Raw genomic sequence first — 21,855 nt, 5'->3', positions numbered from 1 at the left:
ACCCAATCCCCAAAACCTCCAAGGAACGGGTGGCTAACTTTTCTCTCACCAAACTTACCCTTTCTATGAACTCCTACCTCCTACCCTATATTCATCCCTACCCAATCATCTTACCCTAACTTTTACCTCGCTTCTTCGTCATTAACCCTACACCTCCCGCCTTCCATCATGCTAGCCTTTCACCTACAGTCCTTCGGCTCCAGGCTATTCCTTTACAGAAATATTTTTGGTATGTTATGGGCACAAAACACATGTTAGGGGACTAGAATTAGGTTTTACCAATCCATGTTTAAATAAATTGGTAAAACCAAACCATCTAAGTTTAAATAAATGCCCAGTTTTTTTTTCTGAACAGCAATTAATCACTTTAAATGGTTCTGCTGCTTTATACTGGCATGTACTAAATGCTTGTAGAAAGTTTTTCAGAGTATTTCAGATTGGGATTTAATTTCCTTTTCTTTGTGGATTAGGATGAGAATGTGCATGCATCCATATGATGGGTTAGAGAAGTGTTTTTGCTGACAGCTTGAATTTAAATGAGTTTTGTGGACAACACAAACACTTTATTTCCTGACATTTTGACATATGAAGCAGTTTCAGAAACAGAAGAACTGTTGACAGGTCAGAGAATGTCCTCATCACCATGTGCGAGTTTCCTGCAGTCATCAGTGATATTTAAAAAATGCAGGCAGCATGCTGTGATCAGGACAATCTCTGACCTGTCACAAGTTGATTTATTTATATATAATTTTGTATACTGGATCGAATGTGTAGAAAAAGTGTTATGGTGGTTGTTCAAAGTTTAAATGCAGGCTGTACAATAGGGGTTTGGTAAACTCACATGGTGGTTGTAAACAGGGCTGATAATTCCCTTTTTATGGAGTGAATGAGTTGGAAGGGGTAAGAAACAGAGGAAATTCTAGCAATTTGCCACCTTCTAGTACCTAAAAAAAACTGCTTTGTTAAGGTAATTAAATTGGCTTTCCAGAGGGGATACTCATTCTAACAGAATGAAAGCAGACATGGATCCCACAGTAATTGGGTGTAAGTATCACTATTCAGGCTTCTTGCACATGCTCCAGAGAAATGTTTCTGCCTACCCTGTGCCACTAAATACTGTTGTTTGCCTATGGCATTTAGCTTCATTTAAAACCACAGGTAATCAATGGAGAAACAGTAAGTGAAGATATAGACCTGTGACCTTTAATATATAACATCTGTTATACAAACTCTTCACTGAGCTGCAGTCTGTGCTTTTTATCACTTGCAGTTATAAAGCAGATGCACAAAAAATATCTCTAACAATAGTAGAGGCACTGGGTGGAAAAATAACTTGATTATACTCTCTCAATAGAAGGTACACCAAACAAACATACACACATTATAGTATAATCACAGCACACCACACATCAATATTTATTACAATACACTCAACACTTTCCACTATGCACCCCATTATTTTACCCCTCTACACTCTGAACTGTATACTAGAATACAATTTACACTCACTTATCAATCAACAATATATAAATCTTATTCTCTCAGTGCCCACAATCATACCCCCAATACTATATCATATGAATTATTCAGCATGCACCCGTTTACACTGAGCACTGTAGTATAAACCCAAATACAAACAATACTCAGTACTAGTGTTGGTGTTAGAATTCGGGTTGTCCTTATTTTCAACCCAAATATGGCGCAAATTTGTGTTTAAAAAAAGAGGCTTTAATGTTAAAGTAATTTATTGAATGTGTGTGATTTGTGTAACTAACTTTTATTTTTTTACAGGTTATCCCACAATGACAGAATTATTTCCTCAGGCACTAGAGGTTAAATGAGGACAAGTCTCCCCATTCATCACCTCTAGTGCTTTATGATTGGCTGGGGAATGGTAAACCCAGATGACAGCTCAAGCGTCATCAGGATTTTCTTTTCCCCAGCCAATCACAGAGCACTAGAGGTGAATGAATGGGGAAACTTGACCCCATTTAGCCTCTAGTGCCCGGGATCTTGAATGAATGAATGAATGCGACGGTGGCGGCATTATGGACAGTGTGCGATCCCCGCCACTGGAGGTTAATTAACCTCTAGTGCCCCGGGGATCGCAAACAGGAGGATTCCCAGGGAATCCTGTGCATCCCCTGTGAATCCTCCTGTTATAATTTCCTAAATGTTCCGATGGTTCCGCGAAATTGGTTCCCCGAAATTACGCGGAACCATTGGAAGTTCAAGGAAATGTTTGCGAGAATGCCAGAAACTCTATCCAAGAACATATACAACTAGTAAAGGGCTGCAAGAGCAATCAGGGGAGCGGAGCTGTCAGCTCTGCTCCCCTGATTGTTTTTGCAGTTCAACACAGTCCCAAAAAATAACCCTGAATTTCCCCCCCATTGACTTTAATGGTGTTCGAATTTGACGTTCAATCACCCGAACAATATCCCCCTATTCGATCAAATAGCTGTCGAATCGATTAGTGAGATATTCGACCAACACTACTGAGTACTTATATACTTTCATCGGATTAAACCATACACCCCTTTGCACTTCTCAGCAATAAATGCATCACAATACACTCAGCAAACTGCACAATATATCTTTAATATTTCATTCAACACATTCTTTATTGTATCCTAATACTTCAAAATGCAATGCTATATTCTCATTGTTTACGCCAATAATAATTTGTAATAAATCCAACCCACCATGTACTCCAAGACATCTATACCCATCACATTTCATATTTATGTCAAAGGACCCAGCGGTGGATCAGCACTTCCTGTTGCTCATAAGCCTGCAGGCTGATTTTTATCTCCCAGACAGCAGTCTTCTCTTTCCCCTACATAAATTCTTTCAACCACTTCCTGTATATTACTTCCACCTATAATGGGATGTTGTTTGTGTATGAGGGATTAACATTTTAGTCTCACAATCTGGATGTTTGTGCAGGATTAGTGTAGGATTCCGTCACATTACAAACACAATGTTGGATGGGGACGTAACATCCACTCTTATCCCTAAGTCTAGACTCTAAACAGATTGGTTATTTGGTAAATATTTGGGCACAAATAATAGGTCATAATTCATTCCCACTTATCACTTATCTCCGACAATAAACTGAAATTTCTTGATTTGAGTTCCTACCTGTCACATTGTCATTTTTTTTCAAATCAGTTTTGAAATTGCAGAAACCTAATGGTTATCTATTACATATTGACAATAAGTGTAGATTAGTGTATCTTTTGTAACACTTGTTTTAAAAATTAAAACTCTATATTTTTTCATAAAGCAATCTATCACCTAAACTAAAACAAATTTTCATATATAAAGCACTAAATCTAGAAACGATGGAGGTTGAAAAGAATGTTTTATTATGCTGCATCACTGTCAATACATGTTTGTTGATTACTGATGTGAGATTGCCTACCCTTTACCTTTAACAGGATGAAGCCTAACATACAAAAAAAAAAGAAACAGTTAATCCAGAAGACAAAATTAACCTGCCTTTTTGTCCAGTGATGGAAACCCAGAGTTATCAGCTAAGACAAAAAGCATTATTATGGCCCCAGAATAACTGACATGTCATTAAACTGCTCCTTATTGGCTAATTTACAGGCTGAATAATTGCAATAAAAATAGCTGCTTGCTCCTGCAATGGACTTTAATTTTGTGGCTACCACTGACACACAAATAGCTAATTGAAGTAGACAGCAGTGGTCAGGTCTTGACAATGACAATGACAATGGCAGTATAAAATCAAGCTGTTATCTATTACTGTGTCCATATATACGTACTAAAAACAATATTACAATATTTACATTTTATTTATTTCTTTTGTTTCTTTTACTAAAAAGATGAAAATTTTATTTTTTTATATACTGCTTGTAATTTGTTTTAGGTATATACAAATTTAAAATTGTATTTAACTAGGTAAAAACATTCAATGCATGAATGTACATAATGTTTTTTTTTTTTATTTTACACTTTGTTCCTGTATATAGCTTATCATTTTCCAAGTGCAATCATATATTGTTGTTTGTTGCATACTCGGACTTTGTTTCCTGTTTAGATCCTGTTCTGACATAGAAAGTCTATGGGGCACAATAATAAAGAAGTGGTGATCTGATAGAGGTCCCTTTATTTTTACAAGCTGGTACTCTGTGGATCAGGGTGTTTGAATAAAAAACAATAGTATACTCTGGCAGTTTCTCAACTCAAATAAAAGAATGCATTCCCAATCACCAGCACATACTATGCAGAATCCAGCTCTACTTTTTCAGGGTCTAACGTATCAAAAGATGACATCCTGGTCCAGCAGTTCTAAAGAATGGGGAACATGGTTTCCTCTCCTAACATTTTGGGTTAAGCACTAATTTTGCTAAGTGCCCAAGGAACTGTGGAGATGGAGTTCCTCTGACAACATTGCCCATATTTGGATACCTTTCAGCCCTTCTTTCTTGCCAAACAAGGTTTTAGGGGGCCTGGTATGGCCAGGAGGGGGCACATACCTTCTTTGCTCCCCTTATTCTTGGCAGTCGGGTTTAATGCCTAGCGAAGGGTCTAGTTTTAATGTTAACAAGCACCAGACAAAAAAATCAACCATACAAGGTAGAAGTACAGATCCTGTATTGATACACATGTTTAGTAACATCTGCAGCCTCAAGAAGAACTTTAAAATACTCCTTCTTAAACCATACTCCTTTACTCCTTTTTAAACCAGGGAATATTGGCCAGAGCCAACATGGTTGCATTTATAGAAAATAAACTACAATTGGGACATATAATAGCTGAACACTTTTCTATAGAAGACAATATTGTTTGCACATGGGCAAGTCATGTTAAATCTTGTTTTTGGTGGGAAATTGGTTTTTGACCATGTAGAAAAAAGCACTGAAAAATGGAATGTGGAAAATCAAAACTTACCTAAAAAAATGGGCGAAAATCTAACTGGTACATTACATCATATATCCACCCCCTAAAGAAAACACCACAAGTTTTTATAAAAACAGCACAGCATAAGTTACCTTTCACACTGATAATGTTTAGTTAAACCTTGGATGGAGGTGTTTGATAAGGGATGAGTTAATGATTAGATTCATTCTCTTGGCAGTTTAAATTTCAGCTTGAGCTATTAATGCCAATCTTTACTCTATATTCAATATGAGCCACTTGTTGATAGAAAGAATAATATATTCCTGCCTCTGCGCATGAAACTGGGTCTGATGAAGCAGTTCGTTAAAGCTTTGCCAACTAAAGGAGATTGTTTCAAGTACCTCATTTTGGCATTTCTTAATCTGTAATTTTAAAAAATAAAGGCTGGTATGTTTGATGGACCACAGATTCGGCAGCTCATGAAAGATGAACATTTCATCAAGACAATATCAGAATCAAAAAGAATGCTTGGTTTTCATTCAAAGCCATTGTCAAGGACTTTCTTGGAAACACACGAGCAAATAATTACACAGAAATTGTCCAGAAACTCTTGTAGAGCTACAAAATGCTTGATTGCAATATGAGCATCAAAGGTGCATTTTCAACATAGCCATCTTTCTAACTTCTCGGAAAACCTTGGTGCAGTCAGTGATGAGCAAGGTGAACGATTCCACCTATATTTGAAGGTCATAGAAGATGTCCTTCCTTGACCTTCAAATCAGGGGTAGATGGAATGTACATATGATTGCTGACTATTGTTGGAGCATCCGGCGGGATTGTCCTAACACTGAACACTGAACTGAATTTTTAACTTAATGGCTTACCGAATTAACTTTCAAATGTTTTATTGTAAACAAAATGTCATAGAGTAACAATAAATGCTTTGTATGAACAAAATAAATTGAAATAAACAGTTGAACAAAATAAATTGAAATAAATTCAAGTTAATATCCTAATATTATATGTTTTTTGACAAAAATGGAGGGTACCCTGTATCGTAAAAACTGGATGTGGTAGCAAAAAACTGGGGTGATTTCTGGATTCACCACCCAAAAATTAATAAAAAACGAGTGTAAGATCTAACTCAACAAAAAATGCGTTCCCCAGTGTTATTGTTCACAAGGATCCTAAACAAAAGGATATCTGTCAAAGTGAAAAGGTTAGGATTTATCTTAATCCTTTCAGTTTACTTTTTCTTCACATACTTCTTTACCCACTGCCTCCATTCCTTTAGCGTTCAGCTGATTTACAGGATGAGTAATTAGTCCTATGTGAGAGGCATACTAAATATATTTAGTTATAATATCTACCTTATTCATGTGCTAATTATTTTTAAAATCTAAAAAAGCATATACATCACTGCATATCATTGAATCTGATGTATCACATGTGAATATTTAATTTTGCACTAATGGCCTATTTGTATGCTTATTAGCATACTTGCTAGGAAGTTTAATTCACAAATTACAGTTATTTTTACTAATTAGGCGCTTTTTTATTTGCCCTATATAGGAGAGCCGAGAAACTTTGTGAACATACGAGGACAATACTGAGAATTGTTATTTTAAGAATATAGCTCATATGGGAAATAGCTTTCAAACTGTTGATACATTGTTGAAAAAAGAAAGCTTAGCAATGGCAATAAAAGTAAAAAAAAAAAAAAAAACATATGTATAATAAACAAAAACACTATAATTACTGCACATTAGTAAGTGATCCAATATTAGATACGCTTTAGCAATAGGCATAAAATAAATGCATGTTCTTTTTAAAAAGCCTAATTGAGAGAGGGCTTTCTATCAAAAGACTATGGAGTTGGGATTACTGGTAAATGTGAATTAGGGCCACCAATGTCTCACTCTCTAAAGTTCTCCAAGGCTGGAAAAATACACTTTCAATAGTGAATCTGGGTGACACAGGAAAACTTGGAATGGATCTGGTAGAAGACTGAAAATATTTGCTAACAAATAGCAAATGACTTTTATGAAATCCATTACAGATTTTCTGGATCACCCAGCTTTACCGATGGAAGTGTATCTGCTCCAGCCTTGGAGAGCTTTAAAAATGAAGGCTCAAGGTATCATTTGCACAAAGCCTTGTTTCACTGAAGAGACATATAGACAATGATTACTAAACAAAGAAAACTATTGTAAATGTTGTCAATATGGAAAAACGATGAGGATGAAAACTGAAGTGCTCATATATACTATTACTTAGTTGACTTTAGTTGTTTTTGAAATTGAAAAGAAGATAAAGGGTTTAAAAAAGTATTGTAAAGGCTTTAGCTTTCTCATGTATGGGGCCATTTGTATTTTCATACAAATATATTTTTGATGTCTAATCTATTGATGATAGTTATCTTCTCTTGTTTTGTCCTAATAATTGACCTGTGATGCATATGATATGCTTATACTCCTTATTTAGATAAGAATCTCCAAACCACAAAAAAGTGTAATTGTATGACACAGTGGAAGCTTTCACTGATATGCTGAATGACTGAGTGAATTTGTTTGCAGGGGTTGAGGGAAAGTACACATAAAAATATCAATATAAAATGTTATTTTAAGAAACCAGGTAAATTGAGAAAACATGATAAACTATTGGAAATTATTTTTTTAGTTATATTTTTATATCATCATCCCTTATTTCCTATATTGACTTAGGTATATCCCAATAAGGAAGTAGGTTCAAGTTTGCAAAGAATCAGTGGGATTGGTGACCTTTTGGCTAAAAAACATACCAAATCTGTCACCAGAAAAAGGAAATAGGCTATAAATCAGTGAAAAGCCTTTCCCTGATTAGTCCTAGTAACAAATTTTTTGAAGTATCGATAACTCATTTATTTTATGTAAAATTTTTAGGGCTCTCAGAAGCTATATTTTAAGAAGGTGTATTTTCTGCATAGCCATCTTTCTAACTTCCCGGAAAACCTTGGTGCAGTCAGTGATTAGCAAGGTGAACAATTCCACTAAGATTTGAAAGTCATGGGAGGACTGTATCAGAGTAGAAGGGATGTACATATGATGGCTGACTATTGTTGGAGCACCTGGCGGGTTTGTCCTAACACTGAACACTCCAGGAAAAGCTATATGCTTAAGTTTTCACCTTAATCGCTTACCCGATTAATTTTTAAATGTTTTACTGTAAAAAAATGTCATAGAGTAACAATAAATTCTTTGTATGAACAAAAGAAATTTAAATAAACATTACATTCAAGTTATTATTTCATTATTTTTTTTCATTGTATGTAAAATTTGTTTGTTTTTTGACAAAAATGGAGGGTACCCTGTATCGTAAAAACCGGATGTGATAGCAAAAAACTGGGGTCATTTCTGGATTTACTACTCAAAATTTAGTAAAAAACAAGTGTAAGATCTAACTCAACAAAAAATGCGTTCCCCAGTGTTATTTATTTTCTGTGGTCTTTGGAGTATTGTATGTAGTAGTCACTTATTGTGCTTTGTTTTCTTTCTTTCACTCTCTCTATATATAGGAAAAATAATATTTTCTATGTGTGTTGATAGGTGTGTAATTTAATTTAACCATATGATTCTATATTATATCAATTGCTTTTGGCTTTGAGAGAGAAAAATACTACATTTTGGTATTAAAAATTGTGTTATTATTATTAATATTAATATTATGTGTCATAAAACGTCTAACCAAAAATAAGAGCCCAGTAGTATAAAATATATAAATATTATGACATTTCATTTTCCAGCACACTAGAACACTTTGTGATAATTTATCTAGTGATTACTATTTGAGGAAAGCCATTTTAACCACAGAAGAATTTATAATACAATTAAATGAGGATTTCATCCTTTAGTTATCTCCCTTAGGTTTCTTTTTAAACTAATCTGTGCATTTATATTTCACGAAGTTTGGATTTTTCATGAATAATTTAATTTTGAATAATTTTACAAAGCAAATGGGGGCTATTGACTCATTCCCAAAAGAAGACTTCATTTTAGTCTTATTAAACGTGGTTATATACTTCTTTTCATTCCAGTAACTGAATCTAGGCTTTGCTGTATTTTGCCGTACACTTGGGGCGTTCCTTTTGTTTCAGTTCTTTCACTAAAGAGTACAGGAGGAAATAACTTAAAATTAAAAAAAGAATACCTAATTTTCTATGTACAGTTTAATGTTAGCAACAAATTAAAAAAACAAAACATAGACTTAAGATATAAAGATATAGGACTTCAAATAAAATAGATTATGGTGATAAAATGATTATAAGTGAATACAAACAATTGATAAAATTTATTTTTCACTGGTATTTTGCCTTTCATCATACCTTACAAAATATTTAAGATGAAAATAAAAAAGTATTTTTTATTATAATATATAAATAAAAAAGTATAAAATGTGAATATTTTGCAGATCTACAGATTGTAGATAATGAATCTAAAAATTGAAGGCCTCTCTAGTCTATGCATTCACTTAATGCATTTTGAATAGACTAACAATGCACATTAACGCCCCAAAATATACTTTAAGCTCTATACCTAAATACTATAATAAACTCCACATATTACTACATATAATACTATAATACCCCACATTTTCACTGTTGTTGCTACACCATGACAAAGCTATTTACTTAATAAGAGCCCTACAACAACCGTTATCATTGTTGAGGTTTACTGGGATTGAGTTGTAGCTTTTACATTGGTGGGATTCTTGCTTTTCAAAGTTTTTGCAAGTTTACAGTGCCTAGAATAACTACAGAGGTTTACCTATATAGTCAGACTTTGAAGTGCTAATACTTAACATCTGTCAAACCATCAAAGCCATCGCTTAAACATCAGTGGAATATACTTTTGATTTATCTTCTGAAATATTTCCTTCTACTGAACAATGCATATGGCTGGTAAGTATGTCTGTGTTCAGTTTATTTGTCTATATAAATATGTAATGGTAAAAGTAATTTATGAGCAGCATTCTATTTGTTTTCTAAAACTAAAATTAGATCAGATAGTTTGATTTAAGGTTTGTATGTGTATTACTGCACTAAATATTAGATCATCTATTCTTCAGTAGATAAAACAGGTAATAAAAGGTAAGGGGGAAAATAATCAGCCTCTGTAAAGTTCAATGAAATATACATCTATGTTAATGTTCACAAAAAAGTGGGTTCAGACATGAAGTTGTTTAACTGTTTCCTATAAACATACAGTTTGTAACCAATGATGTCTGTGCAGACATAAATGTAAACCTTACATCTATACTGGTATGGTAATATCAAAGTTGAAATAGCCAGTAAGTAAGTATACTATGGCCCTGATTTAATAAAGCTCTCCAAGGCTGGTGAGAATACACTTTCATCAGTGAAGCTGGGTAATCCAGCAAAACTGCAATGGATTTCCTAAAAGTCATTAGCTATTCGTTAGCAAATGTTTTCAATCCTGGACCAGATCCATTCCAGGTTTTCTTGATTACCCAGCTTCACTGATGAAAGTGTATTCTCTCCACCCTTGGAGAACTTTAATAAATCAGGGCCTTTGACTCAATTGTTTGAATAATTAAAAATGTAAGAGTTATAGCAGAAGGGCTGAAATAGTTTAAACTCCCTTTGAACAGTGAAAACAAATATTTAGACTTTTATGTGAGAATCACTGGGTACCTACCAACCCTACCAACCACCAAATAATGGGACCGCTGCACACCATTAGCATTGTCAACCTATTCCTGGTAGTGTTCCTATTGGGTAATGTTTTTTTTTAAGGCTTTCGGTATTTTTTTTGTGATTGCAACATGAGTTTGTACAGGGCCAATGGCAGGTGAGTGTTAGGAATGGTTGTTATGGGGGTTTTCCTAATAGTTTTCAATCCATTCCAGGTTTGTTTGAACACCTTGATTCTCACATAATAGTCTATCTTCTCCAGTCTTGGAGAGCTTTAAAAATTAGCCACAATATCCTCACAAGGAGGCCTACAAAAAAGGTATATTAAAATGGTATGGCTAAATAACCTGGCCCATAGCAGAAAGAGGTGATACATATGTAAACCTGTTAATGACCTTAATCTCTCTATCCTAAATCTTATGTTTCCGTTTAAAATAAAATAAATTTAAGTAATAAAAATAGATAAACAATGCATTTAAACCTAGACACCTGTATTACTGACTTCCCCCATGATCTTCCATGTTCCCCCTGTTATACCATATGTGAAGGGTGTCCTAATAGAATTATCCTGTCTAATAACAACTAGAGTTAGACCAAGTGTTTTTAGTAATTAGCATTCAGTAACAGATGTTTTCTGATAAACGTCTCTCTTCCTCTAAAATACAAATCTGTGTGAGGACATTTGTTTTGAGGGGCATTGCATTTACTCAACTATACCACAATAGAACACACAATTGGGACAGAAGAATATATCATTTAGAGTGAACCAAACGGTTATTAAATGCGTTTCTACGGAAATGTTTTTACAAATCATAACAACTCCAAGTATAGGACTGTAAAATTCCAACTGAGCTTTATTGTTTTTCAGAGTAACTAAAGGGAAAATAAAAACTAGCATGTATGCAGTGTCCATACTGTATTGTATTCCATGTTAATCCTGCTAGTAAGTGTGCCATTTTGAGCTTTCTTCAACATGCCAAGCCATTAAGCAAAAATAGCTGTGACATGGTTGAGACAAAACAATGTGTAATCGACTGGGGTTCATACAATGGTCAACTTTCATTCATTTAAAATGTTTAACACAGAAACGAAAATGTTGTAATTGCTTAAAGCGGAAATAAATGGAATTTTAAAAATTTACATTAACCTTTATTTCTGCAAATCCTTCTCCTTTGTCGCTATCGTCCTCTGTCTTTTTCCTTCTTCTGGCTACATCACCCAATCCCGTGCCTGCGCAGTGCAAGATCGGGTGATGTAGCCAGAAGAAGAAAAATGACAGAGGAAGATGGAGAAAAGGGGAAGATGCTGTAAAGGGGAAAAAAGAGTGTCAATCTCACTGTGCATGCATCTCTTTCCCTTCATTGTAATTTACTCTTGTTCTGCGCATACCCAAGATCGCACATTTGCAGAAGGAGCCTCCCAGGATCTATGATATATGTATCCTGTGAGGCTCTGCACTTCCATTCACACTTGATCGCTGCAGGTAAAAAAAAAAAAAAAAACATTTTTCCTTTATATTAAAGGGTTGTCTACCCTTTTATGTAAAATAAAAAAAATAGTTTAGGTATGCTTTAAATTGGTAGCTGGAGTTAGGATTTGTTAATTCTGTATGTAATGTCCATCTGAATCTACTAGTCCATCTAACATTCTCCTCTCTGCAGTTGATGTTGTTTAAGGGTGGCTACATTTATCTTACTTAAACATAGTAAGAAAGTAGCTACTCCAGTACAGAAAGTGTGATACTGGCTGGATTACCAGGTGATAGGAAAAAAAAGAATACGGCCAACACATTTAAGGGATAGTGAGCTACAATATTGTTTATTTTTGTTATTGTGTTAAAATACATTTTAAACATCTAGTTCTATTAGTTATTATCTTTTATGATTTATGAGTGCCTTGAACTACAAATTGCTTTTTCTGTTTTTAGGTTAACTGGGATGAATCTGCCCTCTCCAGTCATAAGTAATAAAAACTGGCTTCGTCTTCATTTTACTTCAGACAGTAATCACAGAAGGAAAGGCTTCAATGCCCAGTTCCAAGGTACAAATGAGCACCTATTATTCTATTATCTGTACTTTTTTAAATGTATAATTGTAATTTTTTTCTACTGAAAATACATACCTGTCTGGCTTGTTGGTGTTAGCTCTTTGGAAAAGATCTTTGTATTGCTGTTCTCTGTCACTTCCTGATATTTAAGATAGTATGTAACCTTCTGCATGCTGTGGTTCCTCCACCATTGGGCTTGACTTATTAAAACTCTCCAAGGCTGGAGAGCATACACTTTCATGCTCCAGCAAACCTTAAATGGAATTTTAAAAGTCTTTTGCTATTTTTTAGCAAATGTTTTCAATCCTGGAAACAGATTCATTCCAGGTTTGCTTGATCACCTAGGTACACTGATGAAAGTGTATCCTCTCCAGCCTTAGAGAGCTTTATTAAATCAGGGCCAGAGTATCAGGCCCATTGTGTCCTGTAGTGATGCAGAGTTTATCAGGAAGAATAGGAAAACCTCAGCAAGGGACGAGCTATGTGATACGGGCAGCACGGTGGCTCAGGGATTAGCACTCTGGCCTTTGCAGCGCTAGGTCCTAGGTTCCAATCCCAGCCAGGACAATATCTGCATGGAGTTTGCAGGTTCTCCCCGTGTTTCCTCCGGGTGCTCCAGTTTCCTCCCACATCCCAAAAACATGCAGTTAGGTTCATTGGCTTCCCCCTAAAATTGACCTAGACTACATTAATGACATATGACTATAGTAGGGACATTAGATTGTGAGCTCCTTTGAGGGACAGTTTGTGACACAACTATGGACTCTGTACAGCACTGTGTAATATGATGGCGCTATATAAATACTGTATAATAATAATATGGTAGCAATGGTGCTTGGAGTTCTAAGCAAACTGTCTATTGGTATTAGGCATATTCTTTCACAGAATTCTATGACAATATTTTTTCCAAAGGCAACAAGGTGGGTTTAAATAAACTGATCTTTGCAATTTAGTTTAGTTATGTTTATTTAAATATGCAGTTTAGTTTGTTGAAAGATATTATCATTGTATTTATACTGAGTTTAGAAAAAATGTTTTTAAAAAATTTAGTGATAGATTATAGATTTTATTAAAATGTAGTGACCAATACACAAAGCTTTTCTGTTCCAAACTGTAAAAAGACTCTTTTCATTCTCCATTTATATGCATTTTCTGTTCAAAGCAGATAACATTAGTGGGCTCAATTACCTTCTACTTCTTGGAAAGTCCATAAAGCAGATTACTAGCATCTACCCAATACTAATTTTGTTGCATTTTTGTGTGAACGTGTCCTTTATAATTGCACAGTAAAAGGAGCATTGTGTGCAAAAACTAATGGCAATCAGTTAGAAATTGTTTTTCATTATGCTGCTCATTCTAACCTGATAAAGGCTTGTCAGATTGCCACATGTAATTATTGCATGCTATTTCTTTTTACATTATGTCAAAAAAATGAATCTGTCAGTGTAAATGTTTTTCTTTTCGTAATACAACAATAAAATTATTTCCCAATTATTTTTTAACTCCATTGCCGGATTCTGTGTAAAAATAAAATGCAATGTTATAACGTTATATTCTGAAAGTTATGTACTTTTTACTTTGAAGATAAAACTTTGGACAAAGAACATCCCCCTAGGGTACTCATTACATGATTCTAATACATTGTTGACATTTGGGATTAGCGTTAGCATTCTTTCTGGAAGTCATTGCATGTGCTGCTCACAGCTCTTGATCATATCAATTTCCAAAGATACAAATCAGTTATAAAGAAAATCAAATTAAAGATTGTGATAGTCTAATATAGTTAAGATATTGACAAGATATTACTATTAATGAACCTGGTACCACAGGGTCTAATTTATCAACTACAAATGCCTGTTTTGCAAGAACTCTCTTCTCAGATCTAAGACTAAAAATAAACTGGATCCTTGCAGTAGTCGGTGACACTCCACTAGTTCCCTGATCAGTGGTTTGTTCCATTTTCTTTATTCTACTTTATGTTTTCTCACACACTCCCATAGCAACCCAGTTTGTAGGATGATAGCAGGGTCAAGTACTGATAATTCCCAAAGTATGTTTGTTGGTTTAAAGAAACCCATTTACATATTAGCATTTGCAGAGAGTGAATATTTAGAAAAGTGTTTAAGATACAGGTGTGATTCAAATATACTGCCAGTTTTTTTAGCTTACAAGTTTTATTCTAGGCAATTTTATAAGGGGGAAGAATTATATATCTCTGTTTAATAGATTTCAGGGTCAGTGGTGAGTTCTTCAAAGTTTGAAATCATTTTTGCTGTATTGTATCTGACTGTTGCACAAGCATAAAAGTGGCTCCACCTAACAGCAGGAGTAGTTGGTTTCGTTCCTTCAGTCACTGCTTCTGGCCACAATTTCTTCTAAGCAGAGTTCATTGTTCTGTAGAAAAATTCCTGCCAGGCTTTGTCAATGACAGTTATGCAATGGACACTATTAAAGTGATCTTTCCAATACTCTCTGAGGGTTAAGTCTGTGTCAGAGGTCACTTCAAAGCACCCCTGGAATAGTGCTTTAGTGTAGAGTTTCTTAAAATTACTAATGACCTGCTGGTCCATGGGCTGATTGAGAGGACTTGTATTTGGGGGGAGAAACTTTACAGTGATGAAGTTTAACTCTGGAAGCACATAGTCCTGCAAGCTTAGAGGGTGAGCTGGAGCATGTTCCTTTATGAGAAGGGCCTTCAGAGGCAGGATTTTCTTCCCTCCACAAATTCCCCAAACTCTCTAACAAAATAATTGGCGGCGTTTTTATTAGCACTGGCAGCCTCTCCATGCGTGAATGTCAGTCCTCTTCTTAAAATGATCAAACCAACCATGGCTGGTTTTAAACACTTCATTTTATTGGCTCATTCCTACCTTGTTTTTCAGAAGACCAGCATGCATCAGTTTTGCCTTTTTGCAAATCATTGCCTCCGATATGCTATCGCCAGCACACTGTTTTTCTGTTATCCAGATCAAAAGCATTTTTTCAACATGTTCTTATGTCTCTGATCTTTGTTTCGTAATGGATTTCACCCACTTCGCAACGTTAGCAGATTTAATAACTTCTTTGTTTTTCACAATTGTAGATATCGTCAATCTCGTCATGCCACCTTCATACTTTTCAACAATATCTTTTTTCACCTCCATGGTGATCCTAACAATTTTCTTTGTTGCTTGGCTTTTTTCCTTAACTAACTTAGAACTCATGGTCAATGAATTCTCTAAAATTTTTTGAACAAAACACAAAATCACCTGATTCACAGAGAGTTATACCGCTGAATGATAGCATCTGACGTACTGATGCTCATGGGCAGTTGCAGATATTTTCTAGAGAAGTTCTAGCACATGAGTCCTATTCCAAACAAAGGTCATATACCAAGCAAAATTTTTTGCATTCAAACAGGATGTATACCAAGTTGAACTTAATCCAAAACGGATGGTTACCGAGGTACCACTGTATTCATTTTGAGATGGGCAATTTTGGATAGTTTGTTAACCTTTATCTAACATATCAAGTATTTATTCATTTGTTTTATTACATTAGATTTCAAGGTGATAATATGCTTCTTATAACATATTTACAGTTAAAAAGGCAATTGAACTGAAATCTAGAGGAGTAAAGATGTTGCCGAGCAAGGAAAGCAACCATAAGAATTCTGTTTGTAAGTAAAATGATATTCTAATTTAAAAGTTTTTTTTTTCATGTTTGTGTTCTATAAAGTATGTATAAACCTCGTGATTGTCTTGCATGCAGGAGAAATGAATATGAAAGAATGAGATTTTTTTTTATTCTAGGATTTTATCTAAATATGTAAATAGAAATGTACATAAATCGTAGAAATAATTTTAAAAGTGCATTTAGATTAATGCAACATTTAAAATAATGCAACACTTAATATAGAGGGTTGATAACATACTGTAGAAGACACCAGTGACACATAAAAGTTAACCCACTGTTTTAGAGATAAACACTGTTTTTTAGAAGGAAAGTAAACTTTAAGATAAACTAAATTTGTCTGATACTTTACGGCTGTCTTTGGGGATAAACCTAGGCAAACAATGATGAAAAAAATATATATTTTAAATTTATATAAAAACAAATAAACATCCATCTTCCCTTGTGCAAAAACATGATTTGCTTCATGAATTGGCTCATAGTAAAAATGTGTAACTGGTTAAAGCTGTATGAGTAAAGTCCCCATATCTTTATGCGGAAGCATTTAGTCCTAGTGTTAATGACTCTTGATAGAGAATCATTATGGCAATGGGACTTTAGTAATATGAGACAATTCTGTAATGTTTTCCTTGCTGCCTTACATTAAGCTTTGCTATTTCACTAATTTTATGTATACATTGGGATTCATTTTCTAAATATATATATTTATTATATTTATTTATTTATATATACTTTTTTTATCATTTTTCAAGAGAATTTTTCCTTTACTTAATAAATGTGGTGTAAATCCACTTTACAGGTCCACTCAAATAGGAACAAGGAAAACACATGATTTTACTTGTACATGATTGAAAGGCCAAAATCAGATTGGCAGAGTGGCAGAAATTGATTTCCAGAGGAGAAAAATAAGTTAATTATCCTCTCATCTCTACTAATGTAAATGATTTTGCTTTATGCTTTTAATGTTTAATATTTGCTCATCAAGTCTTACAGTAAAATCAGATGAAGTTTAGTCACTCAAATTATGTACATTTCCAAACATATCTATTTACAATGCTTGCTTTGTAAATAACTAATTTTTTTTGTAAAATGTATTTATTATGGTTCATAAAATAAAGCTCAGAATACAATTTAAACATGGCATTGGTAAAGTGGTAATGTATAGAAAACATTACAATCATACAAAACTATGTTTTATATTTTGACATATTGGGATAGTTAAATGATTGTATATCATTCAGTTAACAGATGTTGCCTCAAATTCCAAACCAGAACTCAATCAGTTGCTTTTGAATTTGTTATAACATCTGAAACTGTCCAAATATATTTAAAAAATGTCTTTGCAACTTCTGAAGTATTTGTAGTGCCCTATTTAATTTCATAGGATTTTAATGTATCTATTTTAAAGGATCCTATTTTTTAAATAATAATGTCAACATCGATCAATTATTGTACCATCAACTTTAAATAAAGTGTCTTAAATATATTTTTGTTTAAATCGCTAAAAATATGAGAGTAAAACAAATCCACTCAAAGTTCAGAACAAGTTTGTTGATTCTTTTCTGGGATATTCAACAACCCACTAATTAGTCTTTTATCAAAGATATTATCATTATTTTGTTATGGACAGTTATGCAGATTTTCTGCTTGTTATCATCCAAAACAATTTAGACATGGATGGTTTGGACTTTGACCAGTACTAAGAAAAAGACTGCCAATTTGTTCTCTCTAATGCTCGGCTGAATGAATACTGCCAAAGTTTGAATATCATTTTTGTCAATATAGGAAATATTAAAATTCTGGCGGAGCTTTTAAGTGTTTGTGAGTTCAAAACATTAGCCGTATATATATAAACTGCAACAATTACATTTTATGCTTTCCGTTTTCTCCACCAAATGACCATTTTATGAACCTGTACCCAGTTTTTCGGCATATTCTGTGGAGCCATCACCTGCTTTGTAAAAGAGCTTTGTCATGTTATACACGAAATGGTTGTTAGTAGATAGTCTGGCATTGCTTTAATAGGCACTAAAATCTAGAACAAAATCATTACTGCAGCTCAAAAATCATGAAGATTTTTACATGCAAAAACAGGTAGAGCGGATTTCAAGCACGTTACTACACCAGGGATATCAAGTCATACACATTAGGCTGTGCTAACAAGCTAGATTTTCACAGTTTATCTAGTTAGCAAAACTTATCTAACTATTTTTGAGTTTGATAAAGGTTTTTTTTTTTAACAATGTCTAGATCCAATTATTATAGAATTATTTTATAAATACAGTTCTTAGTTTTACTGTTACATTTAAAGAGGAAATGTAAATCGGTTACAATACTTTTCTTGCCTTCAAAGTATTTCATAGTTAAAATGTAAAGTTTCTAAATCCTGCAGGCTTATGATTTGCCCCCAAATTAGCCTCAGCTTTTGCAGGTGACAAATGATTAAACTATGGACTTTCTGACAAATCTGAAAGACAGTTAGTGATGTCACTATGAACTCTGTTAATCACTGCAGAAGATAGAATTCATGGCATCACAGGTAGTCCCCCGGTTACATACGAGATAGGTACTGTAGGTTTGTTCTTAAGTTGAATTTGTATGTAAGTCGCAACAGGTACAATTTTTTTAATAAATGCAATTTGGACAAATGTTTGTCTCAATATAATATAAGGCAATGTGTGATCAGTTACTGTAGAAAATCCTCACTGTGAGTTAATCCCAAACAAGGCAAAAAAACAAAGCAAAAAAAAAATCCCTATGGAGCCCAGACATTCAATAACTTCTGGAGCAAGCTGTGCTTTGATATCCAAAAGGAAACAACTGCAGAGTTTGTCTTGGTCATTAAAGAGTTATAAGAGGCTGCAGACAGAACTCACCCCTCTAAGATCACCCACAACCTCAGCTGTGTTTAGTAAAAGATTTCTTCTGCAAGTCATGAAAACCGCCCCTCCCCCCTTCAAGAGTCGGATCTGCACAGGAGTTAGCAGGGAAGTTTGTATCTAGGATGCATCCATACAGGGGATGTCCTTAACCCGGGACTACCTGTATATTAATGCCTCAATAAATACATTCTATGAATTGAATTTTAACGAGTTTCTAAACAGCAAAAAATTATGTCTGAGATGGCTTTCAAGAAGGGCTTTTGTGATTGATATAATTGATTGATAATCATATTCTTTAACTTTATTTGTGGTGTGCATGAAATATTTTGGCTTAACGTAAATATGAACCTGTCCATGTTATAATTATATATTTCTATGTACATTGGGCTATCTGTCCATAAAAAATTGTTTATGTGCGTATGATGAGTAGTAGGTAGTGTTCTTTATTGTATTTTATGGAATGAACTTTGTACAAATTGACCTTGTTTCATTCATCATTTTTCAGGATTACTGTAAAAGTAATATCCAAGGGGTGGAGTAATAGCATGTAGATAATTCATAACAGTATTAGGGCACATGCGTTAGACACTGCATTAGTGGAGAACCAAGAGTCGGCCTTTTATCTGAAGCTATGTTTCATACTAATTGTCCTGCCATGTCTGCCACTGTTCATTTGAGAAGTGAGAGAGAAAGACAAGCAAGTGGTAACCCACTGTGCTCTCCTCACAGTGGCCATTCCTAATCGGCTATTTATCAATCCGCCAATGCAGATTAGTGAAGTACGCTGTTTAAGAAGAATGCCGGGGAACTCATATACAAGTGCAGATTTTCACCCAAGATGAGCATGACCATTCATCTTGGGCCACTATTATCTGACGTGTACATAGCTTTAGAGTCTGGCAAAGAGGATAACAAGTTTCAGCTGGTAGAGCAGCTAGGATGTATGTGTAACTCTACAAATATATTAAATATATTATAATACATAGATAAATATTTCATACAAACAAAAAACATTTACTTTTAAATTTTAAAACAGATAGTTTTAGTATAGTGAAAATAATCTTACAATAATATATGGTATAATGAATTTTTCACTATAAGTTGTGATTTGAAAAGATGATGAATGAATTGGCATCAGTCTAAGAGCCCTAGACTTTGCTGAACCCCAAACTTGTGGTTTAACATCCTACTTCAATTGTGAGCTTGTAAGAGGAACATTTTTAATACTAAAATTCATCTAATTATGAATAGCAGGATTCATATATTTTGGGTTCTGCAATATATTTACCAATACTGGCATTACATGTCACCAGTCAATACGGTAATGCTGTTTTGCACGTGCATTATATATATATATATATATATATGTATATATATATATAAATATATATATATATATATATATAACAGTGACCCCTGTAAATTGAAAAAATTGTACAAGGGGGCCTTGAGGCAGCATAGTTTCCGCAGTTTTTGCAAATCTGTATATGTTTTTATTGTAAATAGTAGAGCCTGTGTTTTTTGCATGCTGGCTGGTAAGTGTGCTGAGAAACTCATGACAATATTAAGTTAAAGATTAAAAAACACAACATTGGGGATGGTTTACTGAAGAAGGTTAAGGTTGTCCACTTGGCAAAATGATGTATAATTTTAACAAGAATATCCATTCATGTGAAAGGAAATGCAAATATATATGCTTGCACATGATTAAATGAATGAAATAGTTGAAATCAGTAAACCTTAACTTCATTCACTAAGCTAAAATTTCTTGCAATGAGACAACGCACTTTCTTTAGTAAATTAACCCCATTATTACTGGTCTGCCTAAGGATCAATTTAATTTACATTCTGAGAAAGCTTTTGAAATTAATGCCCTGGAAATTTTAATCAAAGACCTTTGCTCTGCCATGCATGTTACTATGATTCTAAAACTAATCCTTAGAACAAGGAAAGTACATTTAATGAATAATTGCTATAAGGAATATATTTCATAAACAATTGCCTGGTCTACAGGGAACCTTGTGGAAGCTAATTTTACTCCTAATCAGACAATTTGTGCGCACACAAACCCTACTTTCCTAAGATATAAATTTAGGAAATCTGTTGTACAGTTATAATAGAAGCTGCAAAGAATTGCTAATTAGAAATACAAATTATTATAATTCTTTGAGCAAAGTTGTGTCAGTAGAATATTTTACTCTATTCTGCTTCTCTGTTACATTACAATAGCTAATTAACATCTTCTTTTGCTAACTATTTTTATATATTTTAATAAAAAGTTTTATACTATGCTCAAACTTTTCTTCATCTATGGCAAATATGGCTAGCAAGACTGCAAAAGAGTATTTTAAATACATTTTTGTCAGAGGCTCATTTTCAAGTTGTTTTCTTGTATAGGTTATTGCTGCATTTTTGAGTTAATGACAAAGCCCCTGACTATAGGATTGTCACCAAAGAATGCATGTGTGTGTAGAAAGATTGTGTAATGGATATCATGGGGACATAATCTGGATCGGTGGCTCATCCGCACGGGGAACAGTATGTCTGAGCGTGCGATGGGAGAGTGGGTGGGCTGTGTCCAGAGACAACCTGCCCACCTCCCTGAGCCTACAATCTGTATGGGAGACATTGTTTGCAGGTCTGGCCGGTGTGGCCCCCATTGGGGTTCTTCTTCTGACCTCGCTTGGGGAGGTC

At 34.2% G+C, this 21,855-nt stretch overlaps 1 protein-coding gene across 1 annotated transcript in view; it reads left to right on the top strand.

The window, feature by feature from the left end:
* Positions 1-21,855, top strand: part of CSMD1 (CUB and Sushi multiple domains 1) — an 819,458-nt gene that overhangs the window by 509,131 nt on the left and 288,472 nt on the right. Inside the window, exons 6-7 of the mRNA XM_072408428.1 lie at positions 12,489-12,601; positions 16,188-16,265. Coding sequence (XP_072264529.1) covers positions 12,489-12,601; positions 16,188-16,265 — 191 coding nt within the window. The remainder of the gene's footprint in view (positions 1-12,488; positions 12,602-16,187; positions 16,266-21,855) is intronic.

The sequence above is a fragment of the Pyxicephalus adspersus genome, chromosome 4, assembly GCF_032062135.1.
Source record: "Pyxicephalus adspersus chromosome 4, UCB_Pads_2.0, whole genome shotgun sequence".
Taxonomy (NCBI): Eukaryota; Metazoa; Chordata; class Amphibia; order Anura; family Pyxicephalidae; genus Pyxicephalus; species Pyxicephalus adspersus.
The sequence above is the reverse complement of the archived record's forward strand: the minus strand, read 5'-3'. Positions and strand labels throughout refer to the sequence as shown.